This window comes from Castanea sativa, chromosome 5 (assembly GCF_040712315.1).
Source record: "Castanea sativa cultivar Marrone di Chiusa Pesio chromosome 5, ASM4071231v1".
Classification (NCBI taxonomy): domain Eukaryota; kingdom Viridiplantae; phylum Streptophyta; class Magnoliopsida; order Fagales; family Fagaceae; genus Castanea; species Castanea sativa.
The window spans coordinates 38,492,979-38,509,862 of NC_134017.1; the positions used below are offsets into that span (position 1 = coordinate 38,492,979).

General features: G+C 33.0%; 2 protein-coding genes across 3 annotated transcripts in view; one reads left to right on the forward strand and one right to left on the reverse strand.

The window, feature by feature from the left end:
* The window catches only part of LOC142635997 (putative nuclear RNA export factor SDE5), a 106,477-nt gene that overhangs the window by 4,888 nt on the left and 84,705 nt on the right, over positions 1-16,884 (forward strand). The window lies entirely within an intron of this gene.
* On the reverse strand, positions 251-6,338 carry LOC142634258 (uncharacterized). 2 transcript variants are annotated; one of them, XM_075808556.1, is made up of 5 exons: positions 6,203-6,338; positions 5,262-5,315; positions 4,419-4,522; positions 2,037-2,075; positions 251-636 (listed from the first exon to the last, which is right to left on the reverse strand). In XM_075808556.1, exons 1-5 carry the CDS (start codon positions 6,276-6,278, stop codon positions 592-594), a joined length of 318 nt encoding a protein of 105 aa, XP_075664671.1. In that variant the 5' UTR covers positions 6,279-6,338; the 3' UTR covers positions 251-591. The 2 variants fall into 2 exon arrangements, with proteins under 2 accessions (XP_075664671.1, XP_075664670.1); XM_075808555.1 differs by lacking the exon at positions 251-636 and adding an exon at positions 684-1,265.

Sequence of the window (16,884 nt, forward strand, 5' to 3'; positions counted from 1 at the left end):
CAATCAAGCGACAAACTAGAAAATTCACCATGGTCGTCTCCTGGCAACTATTAGCAATCCTCTGTTGCATTCACACTTTTCAAAATTATGATATAGCATTTGATACTAATTAAAAGCCATTGACGAACAACGTAAAGGGGAAAACAATCTTTAGTGAAACCATTTTTTTCTTATAACTAGAAAATTAATTAGCCGTGACTGCTCATCCATGAACATGTGCTGTACACATCGCTATGTTGCCCTGCACTGAAGTTAAATCTCACTTTAACTATTAAGGATGATTATATAACATGATAGTGATACTATAACTATGGATTACACCCTACCCTACCACCAAGGATGACTAGATTACATGATAGTGATTGCTATAACGACATTTTACACTACCATGACATTGCAGAATGTCGTAAATTGCTTGGAATGTCCATTGGAATCAATTTGTAGTCAGAGGAGTGAGGAACTATTATCCAAGCTGTAAATCAGATCCAAATTGAATGAAACTCCTTAATGTTTCTAAGCTGAGAGCTTTGGCTCTACAAAACAAACTCAGCACACAGTGCTGAAGTTGGAAGCAGGGCTTTGCAAGAAATCTCACCATCTGGATGCTACTGAAATCTCCAACATCAGCATTGAGCACTGCAATTATCATAAAGTAGGATTAACCTGGCACCCAATCACAATCATTTGAGCAGTATAAGTGCAATATCTATTGCTGCAAAATGCTTTAACTTATCCAAGAAGCTTACAAACTGTCACCACCATTTAGTCAAGACAAACAGTCTCAATGTTTCTATTGAAGTTAAAGAGATACATTCTAAGCTTTTCTTTGATTATATGATGAAACTTGCAAAAAGATCCATCAGTGAGTTCTCTCTCATCAATATTGAAAGAGCCACCCGCATTACACTCTGGTTATCCATGGTATGCTATCATAAGAAAAGGATTGAGTACCGGTTAAGTGACATGAAGCTCAAGGAAACCAATGAGGGACAAGATGGATGAAGAAACTTGTGTTCCTGTAAACAAAAGGGGCCTAAGACTGAACTAATCTGCAAAAAGGATATTCCTACAATGCTAAAAAATTGTTAAAGTATACATTTTGTCTTAAAATTATGCTTTGCTTCTCACTATGCAGAAGTGCTAGGAATGTCTTCAGCAGTCTCTATGTGATCAACAGATGGTCTGGTTGGCTTTGGAACAGGGGGGGGAAGCTTTAGTGGCCTATTCGGACGAACTTTATCAACTTTCTCCGAGTGCATATCAAACTGCAATTAAGAAAGTTCTCACTAGGTTACATGGAAATTTTCTGAATTCCTGCATCTAATTTATGGGGAAAAACTTGAAAAATGCTGCACTGAAATATTGATGATTGTCCTGTAGCAGCCAGAAGTTATGGAAATTATGCAAACAAAAATCCCAATACATACAAACCTATATGTATGCAAGGTTTATATATGTGTATATGGTTTTCTTTGTATTTATTTTCTACCCAGATTTGATAAAATGTGTACCATACTAGTCCTCAAAATTATAGCATCATATGAACTAATCAATTTATTGTGCATCTCTTGCAGTTGTGCAGATAGGGATATGTGAGAGAGGACAAAGGAAAACAAGGGAGGGGAAGATGAAGAATATTCATTCAATTGCTACCCAAATGTTTGCAACCAAGCTTCTTATAATACAGGATTTAATTATACCAAACTAGGGCATATATGTATATTTAAGCAAGGCCATCAAATTAACATTAAATGTAGTTAGACCATTGAGCCCATTGACTATGCAAAGGACACCGTCCAGGCAAAAGTACTTGGCCAATGGTCATTGAGATGGAATTACATAAAAAGATTATTACAATTTCAAAGAAACCTTTCAAATTTAATCCTTTTTAAGACACAGAATCATAAACACTATGCAATGCCAATTTCAAAGAAGCATAAAGATCTCACGCAACTAGAGAGCCAACAATCTCAAGCTTAATAGATTTAAAATCTTCAGTAAAACCAAATGCTTAACTCATTGAGAAAAAAACTAACCTTGTAACCACAGCCAGATACACAAGCATGGAAACATTCCTGTATATGGAAACAATCAATATTCAAAGAATTGATAAGATAATCACATTCAACCATGTTCGTGCTCTTTTCTTCCCATGTTATGCATTTCCATAATCTAAAAATTTCAAGAATGTTAGCAGAACATCAAGGACAACCACAAAGTTCCACTAGATATATTTTAGTATGTGGTCCATACAATGCGTCAAGAATTACATTATTATTCAAACATTAAATTCCAACACTAACAGCATTTCCAAATAAAAAGAATAATAATTGTGAAATCTTAATACTGGCTCTCTCCTTCAAATCCAGAGCCTAGGAATTCATGCATAAATTACAATGTCTTAAACTTACAATCATAAAGTAAAGCAACTTAATCTGTTGAATATGCTTTATCAAAAAGAGCACTCATTACAGTAGGTCATTAGTCCTTTTTCTTACAAACTTTTGCATAAACTGGGGCTATTAAAAAGCTCTCATTAAATGTCATTAATTCTAAGACAAAGATAACCACAAAGTAAAAGGCATCCAACTTTCTGGTGTAGTAGCAAGGAAAAAAGAACAGATCAGACAGGGCAGCACCCATGTCAAGTCTGGGATTAAAATGCATTTAAAAAATGCACCCCAATATGCAATGAAACTCATTTGACTGTCCCTCGAGCAATCCAAGGTTGTCAAAATCAGGATCCTACATAGGATCGTTAAAGGTAGGTGGGATCGTAGATCGGATCGTGAATCGTAAGATCTTACATATTTTCATATTTAAAACAAAAAACCCATTGATAATGACTTTGTATGTTGATTAATCACATAAATTATAAATTCATTCGTAAAAAAACTAAGATTTCCATCATATGATGTAATTTGCATGTCATACATCTCTAAGTCTATACTAACGAAACAAATATATTTAAGTTTTGACCAAATGTATCTAAAAAGTTCAGTAAGTGTTTAATTAGCAACCAAATGCCAAAATATTTATCAAAACAAATGGAAAATATTTTCTAAGTTCCAAATTTGAAATCCAAAATAAGTTAGCAAATGAAAACTAGCTAACTACAATATGAAATCCAAAAGCAAGATGAATATTAAGGTAAAGTGAACATTTAATTATTCTCACTATAAAGTTCTTATAACCACCGTCCTAAATTCCTAATCATCATCATCCATTTCATCATCTATGTAGACATTATATATTTGTTTACTAGAGCTGCAAAAGATATCAAGATACAATTTCACACTCAACTATTCAAGTTATACTACTCAGCAACAATTAATGAGCATGCTCAAAAAAATCAATCAATCAATATACAAATACTAACATAACTGATAAAATTATATATATAAAAAATATTTTCGTAACATTAGAACACAAATCAGTATATTGATCAAACAAAATTTAACAACATTATAGCTTAAAAGACAACAAAACCAACATCAAATTCTTCATTTAGAAATGATGAAGCATTCATTCATTTTGATTACAAGTAAGCTAGAAAACATTTGCTTAAGTTAACATAATTTTATAAAAATAAAATAAAAAGTCATACCATCACAACAGGACAAAATAAAAACTCTGAAGTTTCTTCAAAACAAAAAATTTATCCCATAAAAAAAAAACCAAAATTTTTTGTTTTTGGTAGGATCGGTAGGATCCCATACGATCCTATACGATCCTACGCGATCCTACCATTTTTACGATCCAAGTGCGATTCTAAACGTTTTGGTGAGGTGGGATCGTAAAATCGTGCGATCCTACGTTCCTACGTTCCAGATCGCGATTTTGACAACCATGGAGCAATCTCACAAGGCACCACCATGTCACTCAAAATCTTTAATCAATTGCAAACACCACCATATCACTTCAATTATATAATGTTGCTCAAATCCTCTTCTCAGGCAGTCGAATTATTTGGAACTTGCAAGAGTTCAAGACCAAAAGTTACAAGGACTTTTTGTGCCTACAAGTTCTGAACTTTAAAATTTATCTAGTGTCTGTACTTACTGTATTACTATTGTTCTCTACTCCCCCCAATCAACTTTCAAATTGCAAATTAAACCAAGCAGTGACACCATTGGCCATTATCTTCCATTGTAGCCATAGAACATCTTCAAATTGAATATGCATGTTACATATTCCATTTTGATTGAAAATTAAAAATTACAAACAAACTAGTATGCATGAGTACTTTAATAACCAAAGAGAAAACCAAAGAGGATGAATGCCCATCTTCAGCAGGCACCCTCATGTGAAGGCTTTAACTATAACAGCAATATAAATATTTTATTAAACTGCAGCATTCAGTGTAATTAAAAAAAGGAAATAAAATGTGAAAGAACCACAGGTGAAAGACAAAGTACCTCTGAGTAGGTGGAATGTCCAGGAGAACGGTCAATGTAGGAACTCCATTGGTGGTCCTTTAATACAGGGTCCTTATAGCATATCTCATTGCACTCCTCCAAGCCTGGAAATGCAATATTCTTATCATATCAGGCTTACAAATAAGTATAAAGAAAATACTGATTCCATTTATACACTCCTTTTGTGTTGGCAAACTAACTCTCCTAACCAATGATTCATTACATATAAAGGTTTAATACATGGCTAGATCGTTCAATTAAGAAATTGATGAGCTAAAGTGAACCAAGAGTTTTTGAAGTCATAATTTTCAACATGCAGGCTAAGCCACATGCTAGTGGGCTTTGTAGTCCCAAAATTCTCCCCTTTAAATAGAGAATTCTAGTGCACAATACATCAAATTTATAGGAAATTTTTACGGAATTTTGAGGACTAACCCATGGTGTATCTAACTGGTGGCCCCTAGAAACCAGCGCCCAATCCACTCCCCCCTCTCTCCCTCTCTCTCTCTCTGAGAAAAGAAGGCTAACTTTGCATGGCCCATTATTGTGCATCACTTCAATAAGTTCGCATGTTTTATATATATTTGATCAGTGTTAAATGAATAATAAACTTTCTCATCAAAATCCCTTTGTAAATGGACCCAAACTGCAGTGCTAAACATACCAAATTTTTTATCCAACTTAACTACCACATTGACACCTTAAAAGATTTCAATCAAACTCCAAATATTTGATGCACAAAAGGAATCAAAAAAGTAAAAAGCTAAGAAACAACAAAGTCTGGCAATGTCATACCGATCAGCTTGAGAAAACTGCAGCACAAACAAGAAAAGCAAAACTTACATTCTTCCCATGTCTCTCCATCAGCATCACAGCCCTTTTTGCAAAATACTCGCCCTACAAGAACCCATGTTGGACCCAATTCGTCATTATAGATTTTAAAAGGGCAAGAAAAAAAAACAGTGCTAATCATGATTCCAAAGGCAAAGCAATGCAAACCCAACATATTCACAAAGGTTAATGGGAGGAAAGCATTTTAAAATTCACCCAAAGATCCCTACAACAAGCATTGGTAAAGAAAAATGACAATGTAAACGCAATGAATATCATAAATACTTTACAATCATTGCAAGAAAGTGCCAAGTAGAATGAAATCAGATCTTCTAAATATTTACTCCTTCAGTTAGAAATTGGTCGAAAGCCTTGTTCTCATCACTAACATCTCTTTCTACTACTTATACCTAATTAATATTTTTTTTAAATATATATATATATATTTATATGTTGCAGTTTTCACATATAAATATTATTCTACTTTGTATGTGTGGTCATTTAGTAACCAAAATACTCATCATACATACTTTGAAAAATCAAGTTTTTACAAGCGGGCTAGGGGAATTCAAGCCTTGGTTCTCCTCATAAGGAAGACCAAGCAATGATACTGAGTTACAAGACTCTTGACTACATTTCATACGCTTGCGTTCCAAGGAACAACACGCGTGCTTATTGCACATGTACATTCCCGTATTCAATTCTAACTAACTACACCCACTTCCAAATTTAATGATCAATTAGACTCTCTTTTTTTTCTAAAAATTTTGACTTTAATTTTTTTTTTTCCCAATTTATTCTATGGAATTCTACATGAGGACATTGTCTGCGTTTACACTTACATCTAACCCAAGACACTGAAAAAAAGACACATATAGTGATAGAGCGAGCAACAAGAATAATTTAGACATCAGAGAAAAAAGAAATAGAGATGGGAAGTGTTGAATAATTACATGGAATCTGCATCAGTGCTGCGTATTTGTTGGTGCACTGGTTTCCGCAAGGCGACGCCCACTGCTGTGGTAACATTCTCTTTCTCTCTCTTCTTCTTCTCACCCAACTCTCAACTCTCAACTCTCAAGGCAAGGCAGAAGAAAAATGGAACAGTGTTGCTTTAAAGTTCTTCCACTTTATGTGAGGCTATTTTCGTCATTTCGATTCTTTAAACAACAATACGTTTCGTTTCGCCCTTTTGTTCCTTGCGATTAATCCCAACATAGTTTTTGTTTTTTTTGTATGAGGTAGAATTTTTAGTCTAGTCTAATCTAAATGTATATGTGTATGAAGCTCTCTCTTGAAGACTTAAACTCCAACCTTTACCCCATACTCCGCAAGCACTTATACTTGTGATTAGTCCTTAATGTAATGCACGATGATATGAAATTTATTTTTTTATTTTTTTTAATATTATTATAATTTAAAATTACAAAATATATTTTATTTTCTTAATTTTAAAACTTTCTTAAACAATATAATATTGTATTATTATATTGATATTACATTAATATAAAATTATAATAATGTAATATTAAATCGTAATATAATATCCCGCGAACCAAATGCCCTTAATGATTAAAATATTTTCCTCCCAACAAAAATAGTAATTAAAATATAGTGACAGTTTAAGTGAGTGCCACACCGCCACCTGCCTTTTCCTTCTTAGATGTCGTGGCTGCGCCAAGTGCCTTCACCAAATTACAAAATTTTAAAAAAAAATTTAGATTTTTAAAAATATATATAATTTTTCTTCTCCTATAATTTCTAAATTGATAAAAATTTTAATTTGATTACAATCCAAATTTTTCGTCTAATTCATCTAATCATTTTTTTTATGTGTAGTGCATTATTAAAAAAGCAGCAACTTTCTTATTTTCTTAAAAGAGGATATAAATTCATTATCTACTCTTTTTTTCAAATATATTTTGTTTTAATTTATTTTATTAGATAAATACCAAATTTTTGGATAAAAGAAAAGCTAATAACAACATGATATTTACAGTATAACAGGAAAAAAAATTGTAATTAACGTTAACAATTTGATTTTTATAGTATTTTATTTTAAATAAATTCCTTCTTTTTTGCTTATATCAACTTCATCACAACTTTCATTGAGGATATACACAAGGGGAATTATTGATAATAAATTTGTAATCTACTTTTTTAAATTAATTTTTTTACAACTTGACTTTTATGGTATTGGGTTTTAATTTAAATTTCTTCTTTTTTTGCTTATATCAACTTCTTCACAACTTAAAATTGTTGTTTTAAATAGAAACAACTTCTTATCAACTTTTGTTTTTTGGTTGAAGTTTGATTTTATTTGTTGGATAAATATCGGAATGGTTATGGATAATAGTTTTATTACACCATGGCTATCATATTCAGAGCTCCAAGACACTATAAATAATAAGGTCAGATTCATGATTTTTTTTTTTTAATATTTTGAATGTCCAACTATCTATCATTTTTAAGGGTTATTTTTTAGTTTAGTTTTATTTATTTATTATTCATGTTTTTTTTTTAGGGAGTTTCCTTGAGGTTTTGAAGCACTTGATCAAAAAATACTCTTGGTATTGAGTTTTTCTCAAAAAAAATTCTTGAAGTTTATATTTACACATTTTGTTTTGATAGAGTGAAATTCGGTGCCTTCTACCTCATTTTCAAAGACAAAATTTCAATTTTATGTAAGTTTATCTACTTTTATGTTAAGGTTGGAGCTTGATGATTATGGTTTTCTCTAACTGAATTCGAGGTCGGCTGGTCCTCCAAGGAGAATTAGGGAAGAACATGGAAGGAAACAGAGAAAAGAAAAGAACAAATTGAATGACAATCTTCTTATTAGCCCTTCTTTACAACTAACTTGCCTTTATACAATTGCCTCATGCTAACCCGTGGCTGTTGACAGAGCTAATCCCAATTTCCTAACTAACTCCTAACTAACTGACCTGCAACCCTGTCATAACCACCTTACCAGTTGTCTCACTACTCTCACTGCCTTGCATACAACACTTACAACACCAACAATTATAACACCAACACTATACAATACTGAACTACTAAATGCATTACAATCATACCACAATATCCCTAACATTTTATTTTTCAATGTTTATTAATTTGGGTTGTTCATAATTCTTAACTATTACATTGAGATTACCACTTAAATATGCTTTCAACTACTTTTTTAAATATTGAATCCAAGGTTTTTCACTTAAATATGCACTTGAGATTTAATTATGCAAACTCCCTTTATATTTTTTTAGGCATCTCATTTTATTTTAGTTGCATAGTTATCTAACATATTCCATTCAATTAATTTTGGACTTATATATGATTTTATTTATTTATAAAAACTAATCTTACACAATATGCATTCACTATATTACCCATGATTCTTGATTAAGCCGTACATCGCACGGACATAATACTAGTACATAATAAAGTTGGGCTTAGAAACCATAGTTAGGTCAAATAGCTTCACCAAATTATTTTTTAATAAAATAGATATAATTTCTTCTCCCATAATTTTTAAATTGATAGAAATCTTAATCTTATTACAATTTAAAATTTATTTTAATTTGATTACAATCCAAATTTTTTATCTAATCTTCTATGAAAAAAAAATCTTAATTAAAAAAAAATAGCAACAAAGTACGCGTCTTAGATTTAGATTTTAAAAAAAAATAGATATAATTTTTTGAGAAAATTATAACTTACCCACATGTGATTTAGTTGAAATTTAAGTTATCTACCTGTGGTTTGAAATTTGACACTTTACCCACCTGAGGTTAGCTCAGTTAGAGTTCTGTAACATACTTCTGTTAATAACATTGCTAAATATGTAATTTTGCTCCACTTTTATGTCTATCTCCTCCAAAAACACAATAAACATTAAGATACAAAATCAAATATGATCAAAAAGGATCTAGCAGAATACTTTTATCATGAGATTTCAAACCACATGTATGCAATTTAAATTTTGGTCAATTTCAAACCACAAGTAGGCAACTTAAATTTCGGCCAAACAGCAGGTGGGTAAGTTATAATTTGTAATAAGCATGTAGATGGTAAAGCAAGATATCAAACGGTACACATAGAAGTACACTCTTTCTTTTCAACTACCTATTTAGAGATGGAAACTCCTCTTCTTACCTTGGCTCTTTTCTTCCCACCTCTACAACTTACATATTATCATTTGGCTGTATATATGAGAGAAAGAGAAAGAGATGCACTTGTGCGTTTTGAAGGGGTGTCTGTTTCAAAGAGTCATTTTTCCTCTGCATTTCACATGGGAAATGAAAGAATAGGAAGAGTCAATCAACAGAAAACAATAGTGAAAAACTGCCTCCCTCCATTTATCCATTCAAAAACAATAAACACCCAGTTCTGTCAACATCTTCTACAACATATTTAAAATTCCTAGTTCACAATTACAAAATTATTTTTGCTACTGTGGGATAGTCATGAAAATATTGAGGCAATCCTAAAAGCTTCCAATATCGTTAAAAATTCACTTCAATTATATGCATGAATTAGGGTTAATCAAAGACAAATTTTAAATTAGCCAAAAAAGAAAGCCACAAAATAATAAAGCTAACCTGAATTAAACAAATGGGTCAGCAAGTTACCTTCAATGGTGGGTCAGCAAGTTTGGAGAAATTTGTGGTGTACTCCAAGATTGATCTTCATTGGGATAGTCGACGATCTGAGGACAAACAATGGAGAGGCGTGAAATGGGTTTATGGGAAGAGAGGTGTTAATGGCATGGAAGGAAGAGTACTCTCTGTTGAACTTGAACCCGATCTTTGCTGGCGTCAGACTGGGAGCTCTTTCTAGTGGATTTCTCTTCTAGGCATGGACTTGGATTTTGTTCTCAAAGACAGGCGTTAGGGTGGGAGAGGAGTGAAATTAAAAAAACAAAAACAAAAATGCTAAAGTACTTTCAGTCCCAAAAAATCAGCTGGCGTTTAAAATTATTTGCTACAGTGTTTTCAATTTTCAGTTTTTAGTAAAACAAGCGGTATCCAAAAAAACCCTTATAGCCAGGTCCTTGAGATGATAAAATTATGAGTTTCTTGGGCCAAATATGTGAACCCATAGATATTTTGGGTTTATGCTCAATCCATGTAGCAAGGAGATTAGGAACTTGTTGTTTTGTTTTGTTTTTTTTATAATACTAAGTATTTTTAACACACACAGAGAGATGGGTCCAAATCTTCTATCCCATTCTTCCTGTTTCACTCTATACTCCACAGATAAAAATAAGAGATAAGTTTAATCTCTTCTAAAGGATAGTAACGTGTCAGAGTAATTCTTTTATCTCCATTCTATTTTGAATCCATTTGTGTCTTCCCTGGCCTAAAACGGTCTATACTAGTACCTTGGGTTCAAAACTACCAACCACGATCTCTGTGACTCACTTGCAAAGATCATCATGTAATCTCACAAACCATTAATTGCAATCATCTACAATAACCTTGTCCCACATTAGTACAACCAAACAACACCATGGGTCGCCACCGTATTGAGGCAATATATTTTTTATAGGAAAACTTTTTTTGCTCATGTTGCCATCTTCTTCATGGGTTTGGGAGGAATGAAAGTGGAAGAGTGATGAGTTTCATTGGAGGCGGTGGTTGGTTGTGACCGTAGTGGCTGCCAGCAAAGGTGGTGGTAAGGTTGTGGGAATATGATGGTTTTTTTTAGGTAATTTGAATAATAAGGAATAAATTTAGCATTTAATTAAATAGACGGACATGTGGCATGTTTTTATTTGTGGAGTAAAAAAAAAATGAGACGTAAAATTTGGATTTTGGGGAGAGGGGAGAAGGTTGGTTCTCCTATTTTCAAATTGTTTTTTGTATTCATTTCCTGAAAAGTGGGCCCTACTGGTGAAAATATATTTGGGTGAAGTTTTTGTTTCCAATATTTAGAAAACTCAATCAAGTTTTGGGGACGAGAACAGAAAAGAAAAAGGGAAGGGGAAAAGAAAAGAAAGGGAAATGGAACAAACAGTTATTAAATATATTTTACCTATAATAATATATACTCGTCGGTTTTGGTTTGGTTCGATATAAATTTCACTAAAACTGGGACCGAACCGATCAATTTCTGTTTTCTAAAAATTTAAACCGAAACAAAACCGAACCAAAAAAAACCGAAAAATTAAATTTGGTTTGGGCGGTTTCGGTTGGTCTATTTGGTTTTTCAATTTTTCGCACACCCCAAATTTTTAGAAAAGTAGAGGACATTTTAGTAAATGAATTCACTTTATTCTAAAATCATTCCACCATTAATTCAGCCTTCCTTCCTTTTTTTGTCCATTTTGGGCAGACACAAAAATGTGAACCTGGAAGAAATTATATCCTTTTTTGTCCACTGGTAATCCCTTCTCTTTTCTCCTCTTCTCCTGTTTCTAAACAAAGTGTTGTGATGAGTTTTTAGTTACCAAGCTCATTCCATGTACTGATGAGTCTAGTCGACTATCTTTTGTTTTAAGGGGAAAAAAATCAAAGTTCTTTAACAAAGGCCTAATCTGTATAGTATAGGAAAATTTTGGCTTCTTTTCAGGCATAGAATAAATTCAGCTCATGGCATAGCAGTCATGCCATTTGGCATATATAAAAAAATAGAGTGAATAATTTTTTTTTCAACTATGTCTAAATAAAGTGAATTAAGCCAATTGTTTTTTCATGACACATCAACCTATTACCTATCCCTTCCCCCCCTCCCAAAAAAAAAAAAAAAAAATCATAATGCAGGAATTCATGATTTGGGTGCTGCCATACCATTTAGCTCTGCATAAAGGATTTAAGGGTGTCTTCTTCTTCTTTTTTTCACCATTGTCAAACTGACTTTACAATTGAGTATCATTATAGAGATTATATTTTTTATGTTACAATAAATTTTTGATTATAATAATTGAATCATTGATTTAGTAGATATGTAATGGAGTTGCTTATTGTTAGATCATCTTTGGATCTTCAAGAGGTAGAAGAATCATTTTAGAATAAATGATATATGTTTGTTAGTAAACAAGTTCTATTAACAAGGTTTCATAAATCATGAAAATACTATTGAAGATTAAAAATTCACCGTAATGACTCTTCTAATTTTAGTTGTAACTATGAGATAATTATTGAGTACTTTCAGGGTACCATAAATGCGTACTCCTTCTCTCACACAACTGTGGATCTCACTAATTAAATTTAGTCTGGTTACGTGAGGGGAAGGTGTTAGACACCCCATAACACCTGTCGTGAGATAGTCCTTTATTTTAGTAAATTCTTAATTTTCAATCATTGACAGATAAAAAAAAGCTACTGGCATTAGCTTTTGCGGCCTTAAAGAATTTGGGATTCAAGGTTTGGTTTGAGAAGGGTGTGTGGCCTTTATCGATACTTTGCTAGCAAATCTGAATTACCACGACGAAATCCAATAGCATTTCGCCTTATTTTCATGGTAAAAATCCAGCAACATTTCAGGTTAGTTGCGTCATGGCATGCATAACACTATTCTCACCAAGCTTTCACGATGAGAATTTGGCAAAAATCCAGCAGAGTTTTGTGTTAGGAATGCCACGGTGCATCAGTAGGGTTTCATGCTTATGTCTACAACATGTATCAATGTGCTTGGACTAAGGTATGTCAAGGCTCACCAAAGTATCAAACACATGATGCGTGTCGCATACATGAGGAAATCGATATCACTAGCTGACACAGATAAGGGTGATCTGACATGTGGTAGGTAATGCAGCAAGTGAAGCATGAATATGCATCTGTAGCATAAGTCTTAAATGCATACCCACACTCTAAGGTTAAGAGCATTCATGGTAAGGGAGAGGTTGTCTTTCGAACCACACATGTCCATCATACGAAGTGTATGGCTACCTTTACAACATATACAGCATGCACAATATATCAACACAGAGTGAAAATGTAGACATATCCATGCCTAGAGGGTGTGGCCTAAACAAGGTATAAGAAAAGCAACCCTAATCTTGGAAAATGACTAGACATGATTCTAAAGGAAATGCTAGAAAAGAAAGTACCTCACGGAGAGGCTAAGCCCCTAATCTACTAATCTATGCTTTTTTTCTTGCATCTTGGAAGTTGCACGCATGCTCCTTCATCACATGCAACAAATAAAGAAAGAAGTCAATAGATAAGCAAAGGAACAAAGAAAGGAAGTAGAAAACATGCAAATAGAGCAAACAAGTAAAGGAAAGGAGCATGCTAGAAAACAATCAAAGAAGGAAAGGATGTGAACAAGCAAGCAATCAAAGAAAAAAATGTCCTCAAGGGACAAATGTAGGTTTGGATTTGGTGTTCATAGTTCCATTGAATTGAATTACGAATAACACATGTGGCAACAAGCAAGGCTCCTAGAAAGGGACTCAGGAATCAATATTTGGAGCAATGCTTGATGACAAGAACAAACAAGCAAAGACACATGCATAAGCAAGATAAATATGCAAAGGATGCAACCAATCACATGAAAATCGTACATGATGGGAAAAAGCAAGCAATGCAAGCAACATAAAAGGAGACAAAGCATGTAATCACACATAAGGATAAAAGCTAATCATGTCATAATGCACACTCAAGGCTAACATGAGAAACACTAACATGCAAAGTTATGCATGAGAGAGGGGCAAGAATACAAGCATGCCAACATCATCAAGATAAGATCTCATACAAGCGGTTACATCCAAACAACCTATAAGAGAGAAAGATGCAATCAAACTAGACAAGAAAAGCACAAAAGGTGCAAACAAACACAAGCTAAAAGGAGAATAAAGCATATAAAGCACGGTAAAGATGCAAGAAGCTAGATCTAAACATGCAAGCATGGATCTAAACAATGAACATGGATCTAAGCATGGAACATCCAAACATGGCATCACAAGATGATTGATCTAATAATAAAAGCAAGTAAAAGCATGTACAATCAATAAGACCCTAATCCAAACCCTTTATTGAACTTGGGTGTTTGGATTTGAACATTGACTAATGGGTCAAGATCTACACCCTACCTATGACACAAATAAAGAAAACAAGGCATAGACAAATTAATTAAAGCTAAAGGCACTCAAGCATAGCATCCAAACATGTATTTATGGCATAAAGAGAACAGTCAAGAAATTTAGCCATATCCTAACCTAAGAAGGCTAGGCCAACATCATCAAAACAATAAAAACATGGTAGGGAGACCAGGAAAGTAATAGACATGCTAGGAAAATGAAATAAAGCAATAAAAGTGCTAGAAATTAAATGGGTGTAGATTGTAACTAAAAAGCAACATCTACACCCTTCAAACCTCAAAACCAAGGAAGATGGACCAAGGAGGAGGAGATGGAAGCAAGAACACTACCTCTTGATGTATGGAGGATGAGAGAATCAAGGATTTATGTGAGTGTGTGTGTGTGTGTTTAGGAGAGAATTTAGGTGAAGAGAGAGAGAATTGCTCCAGAAATGCTCCAAATGCCCAATTTTTTTTTTTTTTTAATTTGGAATTTTGGGAGGTGGGAGGGTATTTATAGTGAATTTGTGACATTTTACTTAATGCACATTGGTTCCTTTTCCTAATGTCAACAATCTTGTCTTTTCCTACAACTATTTCTATTCCAACTTCAGTTGCTCATTTGAAGGCCTTCCCAAACATTGATTGACCTGATTTTTGTGGCACTGGAAAGATATGGATGTCTAGTTTCCAGATCACTTGGATTTTTGAAAATTAGACAGTCAGGTCAAAATTTATGGCCTCTGAAAGTGAGTTGATGTACCTAGCACAATTTTCAAGATATCTCAACTATTTTAACTTTGATTTTGACCCAAGAGTAGTCGTTTGAAAGAGAATTCGATATTATTTGCAATAAAATTGGTTTTATCCTAATTGGACGTTCGGATCAAAATTTGATTTTTAGTTGCCGTCGAGAATCAACTTTAGGTCAAATTTGATAAAAATCTCCAATAGCCTTGGGTTTGATGTAAAAATATGAAAAATGTCATTTTGGTGGAGTTTTGATCAATTTTGACATTCGGTTAGGTTGATAGGGGCATTTTGGTTATTTTAATATGAAATGACACTTTGAGTGCTTCAATGCTCAAATGGGTTGAACCATGATGATCTAGATGTTTCCACACTCCTCCGGTGAGAAAATTATTTTTTTGGAATTTCTGGGGTCACATGCAAAATGAAAGTAGACAAAATGGTATCAATAAAGTAGTTAAAACTTCAAGTAGAAAATGGCTAAAATATTAAGGTTATGTTTGGTTTAGTGGAAGGGGAGGGAAGAGAAGAGAAATGAAAAGGGAAGGGAAAGGAAAAAGAGTGGAGAAAGAAAGTACTTCCTCAAGTGTGTTTGGATAGAAAGAGGAAAAAAGGAAAAATGTGAGGTATTTTACACTTTTATCCTTTTAAATTATAAATTAATAAAGATATAAATGTCATTTCACAAAAATAGTCAAGATCTTTTAAGGGCATAAGAGTAATTTTAGGAGAGAAAAAAATAATGGATTCCACAAAAACCTTTTCCCTCCATTTCTTCCTTCTTCCTATTTTCATTTCTAACCAAACAAAGGAAAGTCATTCATTTTTTTTTCCTTCCTCTTCCATCAAACCAAACAATGCCTGAGTTTTAGGTCTTTTTTTTTTATGGAAAGTTTTAGGTCTTTAAGTGTTTATTTGACCAATTAACCAATTAAATGTTTAAACAATCACTAAATTTACAATTTTTTTTTCTTGGATTACTAATTTTATAATAAAAAATTATTATAACATAATAGCAATATACATCTAACAAACTTTTTTTTATTTTTTAATTATTAAATTATATAAAATTATATTATATTTATAATAATAAAGCTTCCAATCCTCCATATTCATTATGGCATCCAGCAATTAAATGATTTTGATTTCAAGTAAATCTACTGCCATAACAATTTTTATAATATTTTGTCGTAGCTTACTTATGTGACGAGTTGTAAATAGCGGAAATAAAATACTAAATTTATATAAGTCTATGATTAGACCATTAAAGAGTTGTCAGAGGACAAAATTGTGAAACTAGTCTGTGGTACTAAACTTACCTTCTTCTTTTTTTTCTTTTACATAAAGTACACGATCTATGCATTTATGGCCTGTTTGGGAGTTTAGAGAAGGAGGAGAGTAGAGGGGAGTAGAGGGGAGGGGAGTAGTGGGAAGGAGAGTAGAGTAGAATGATTACCCTCCACTTTGTTTGGATGTTTTTATAATTAGTAAGGGGGAAGGGAGTAATTAGCCCTTCCCCTTATTTTTAACATTGTAATTTTATAAATATAATAAGGGTAAATTAGGTAATTTACTTTATCAATAATTTTATGTGCTCTACTCTCCCTCCAAATCTCTCCAATTTGGGGGAATTAAAAATGAGGGGGTTGGAAGTAGTTGAAACCCCTTCAAACCCCTCCCCCTCCTTCCTTAAAAAACTCTCAAACAAGGTAATTGAATTACTTCATTTCCCTCTACTCTACTCCCCCTCCTTTTTTAAACATCCAAACAGGCCATTAAAGTGATGAATCATCTCATATAATATAACAGAGTGCTGTACGATTGTATATTCCTTTAGCTTCATTGTTTTCGACTTTTTACTTGA

Coding starts and splice junctions, on each gene's coding strand:
- LOC142634258 (XM_075808555.1), bottom strand. CDS start 6,278: ATGTTACCACAGCAGTGGGCGTCGCCTTGCGGAAACCAGTGCACCAAC. Junction 4,523..5,261: donor TGGAGAGACATGGGAAGAAT/GTAAGTTTTGCT, acceptor TTGCATTTCCAG/GCTTGGAGGAGTGCAATGAG. Junction 2,076..4,418: donor GACATTCCACCTACTCAGAG/GTACTTTGTCTT, acceptor TTCCATATACAG/GAATGTTTCCATGCTTGTGT.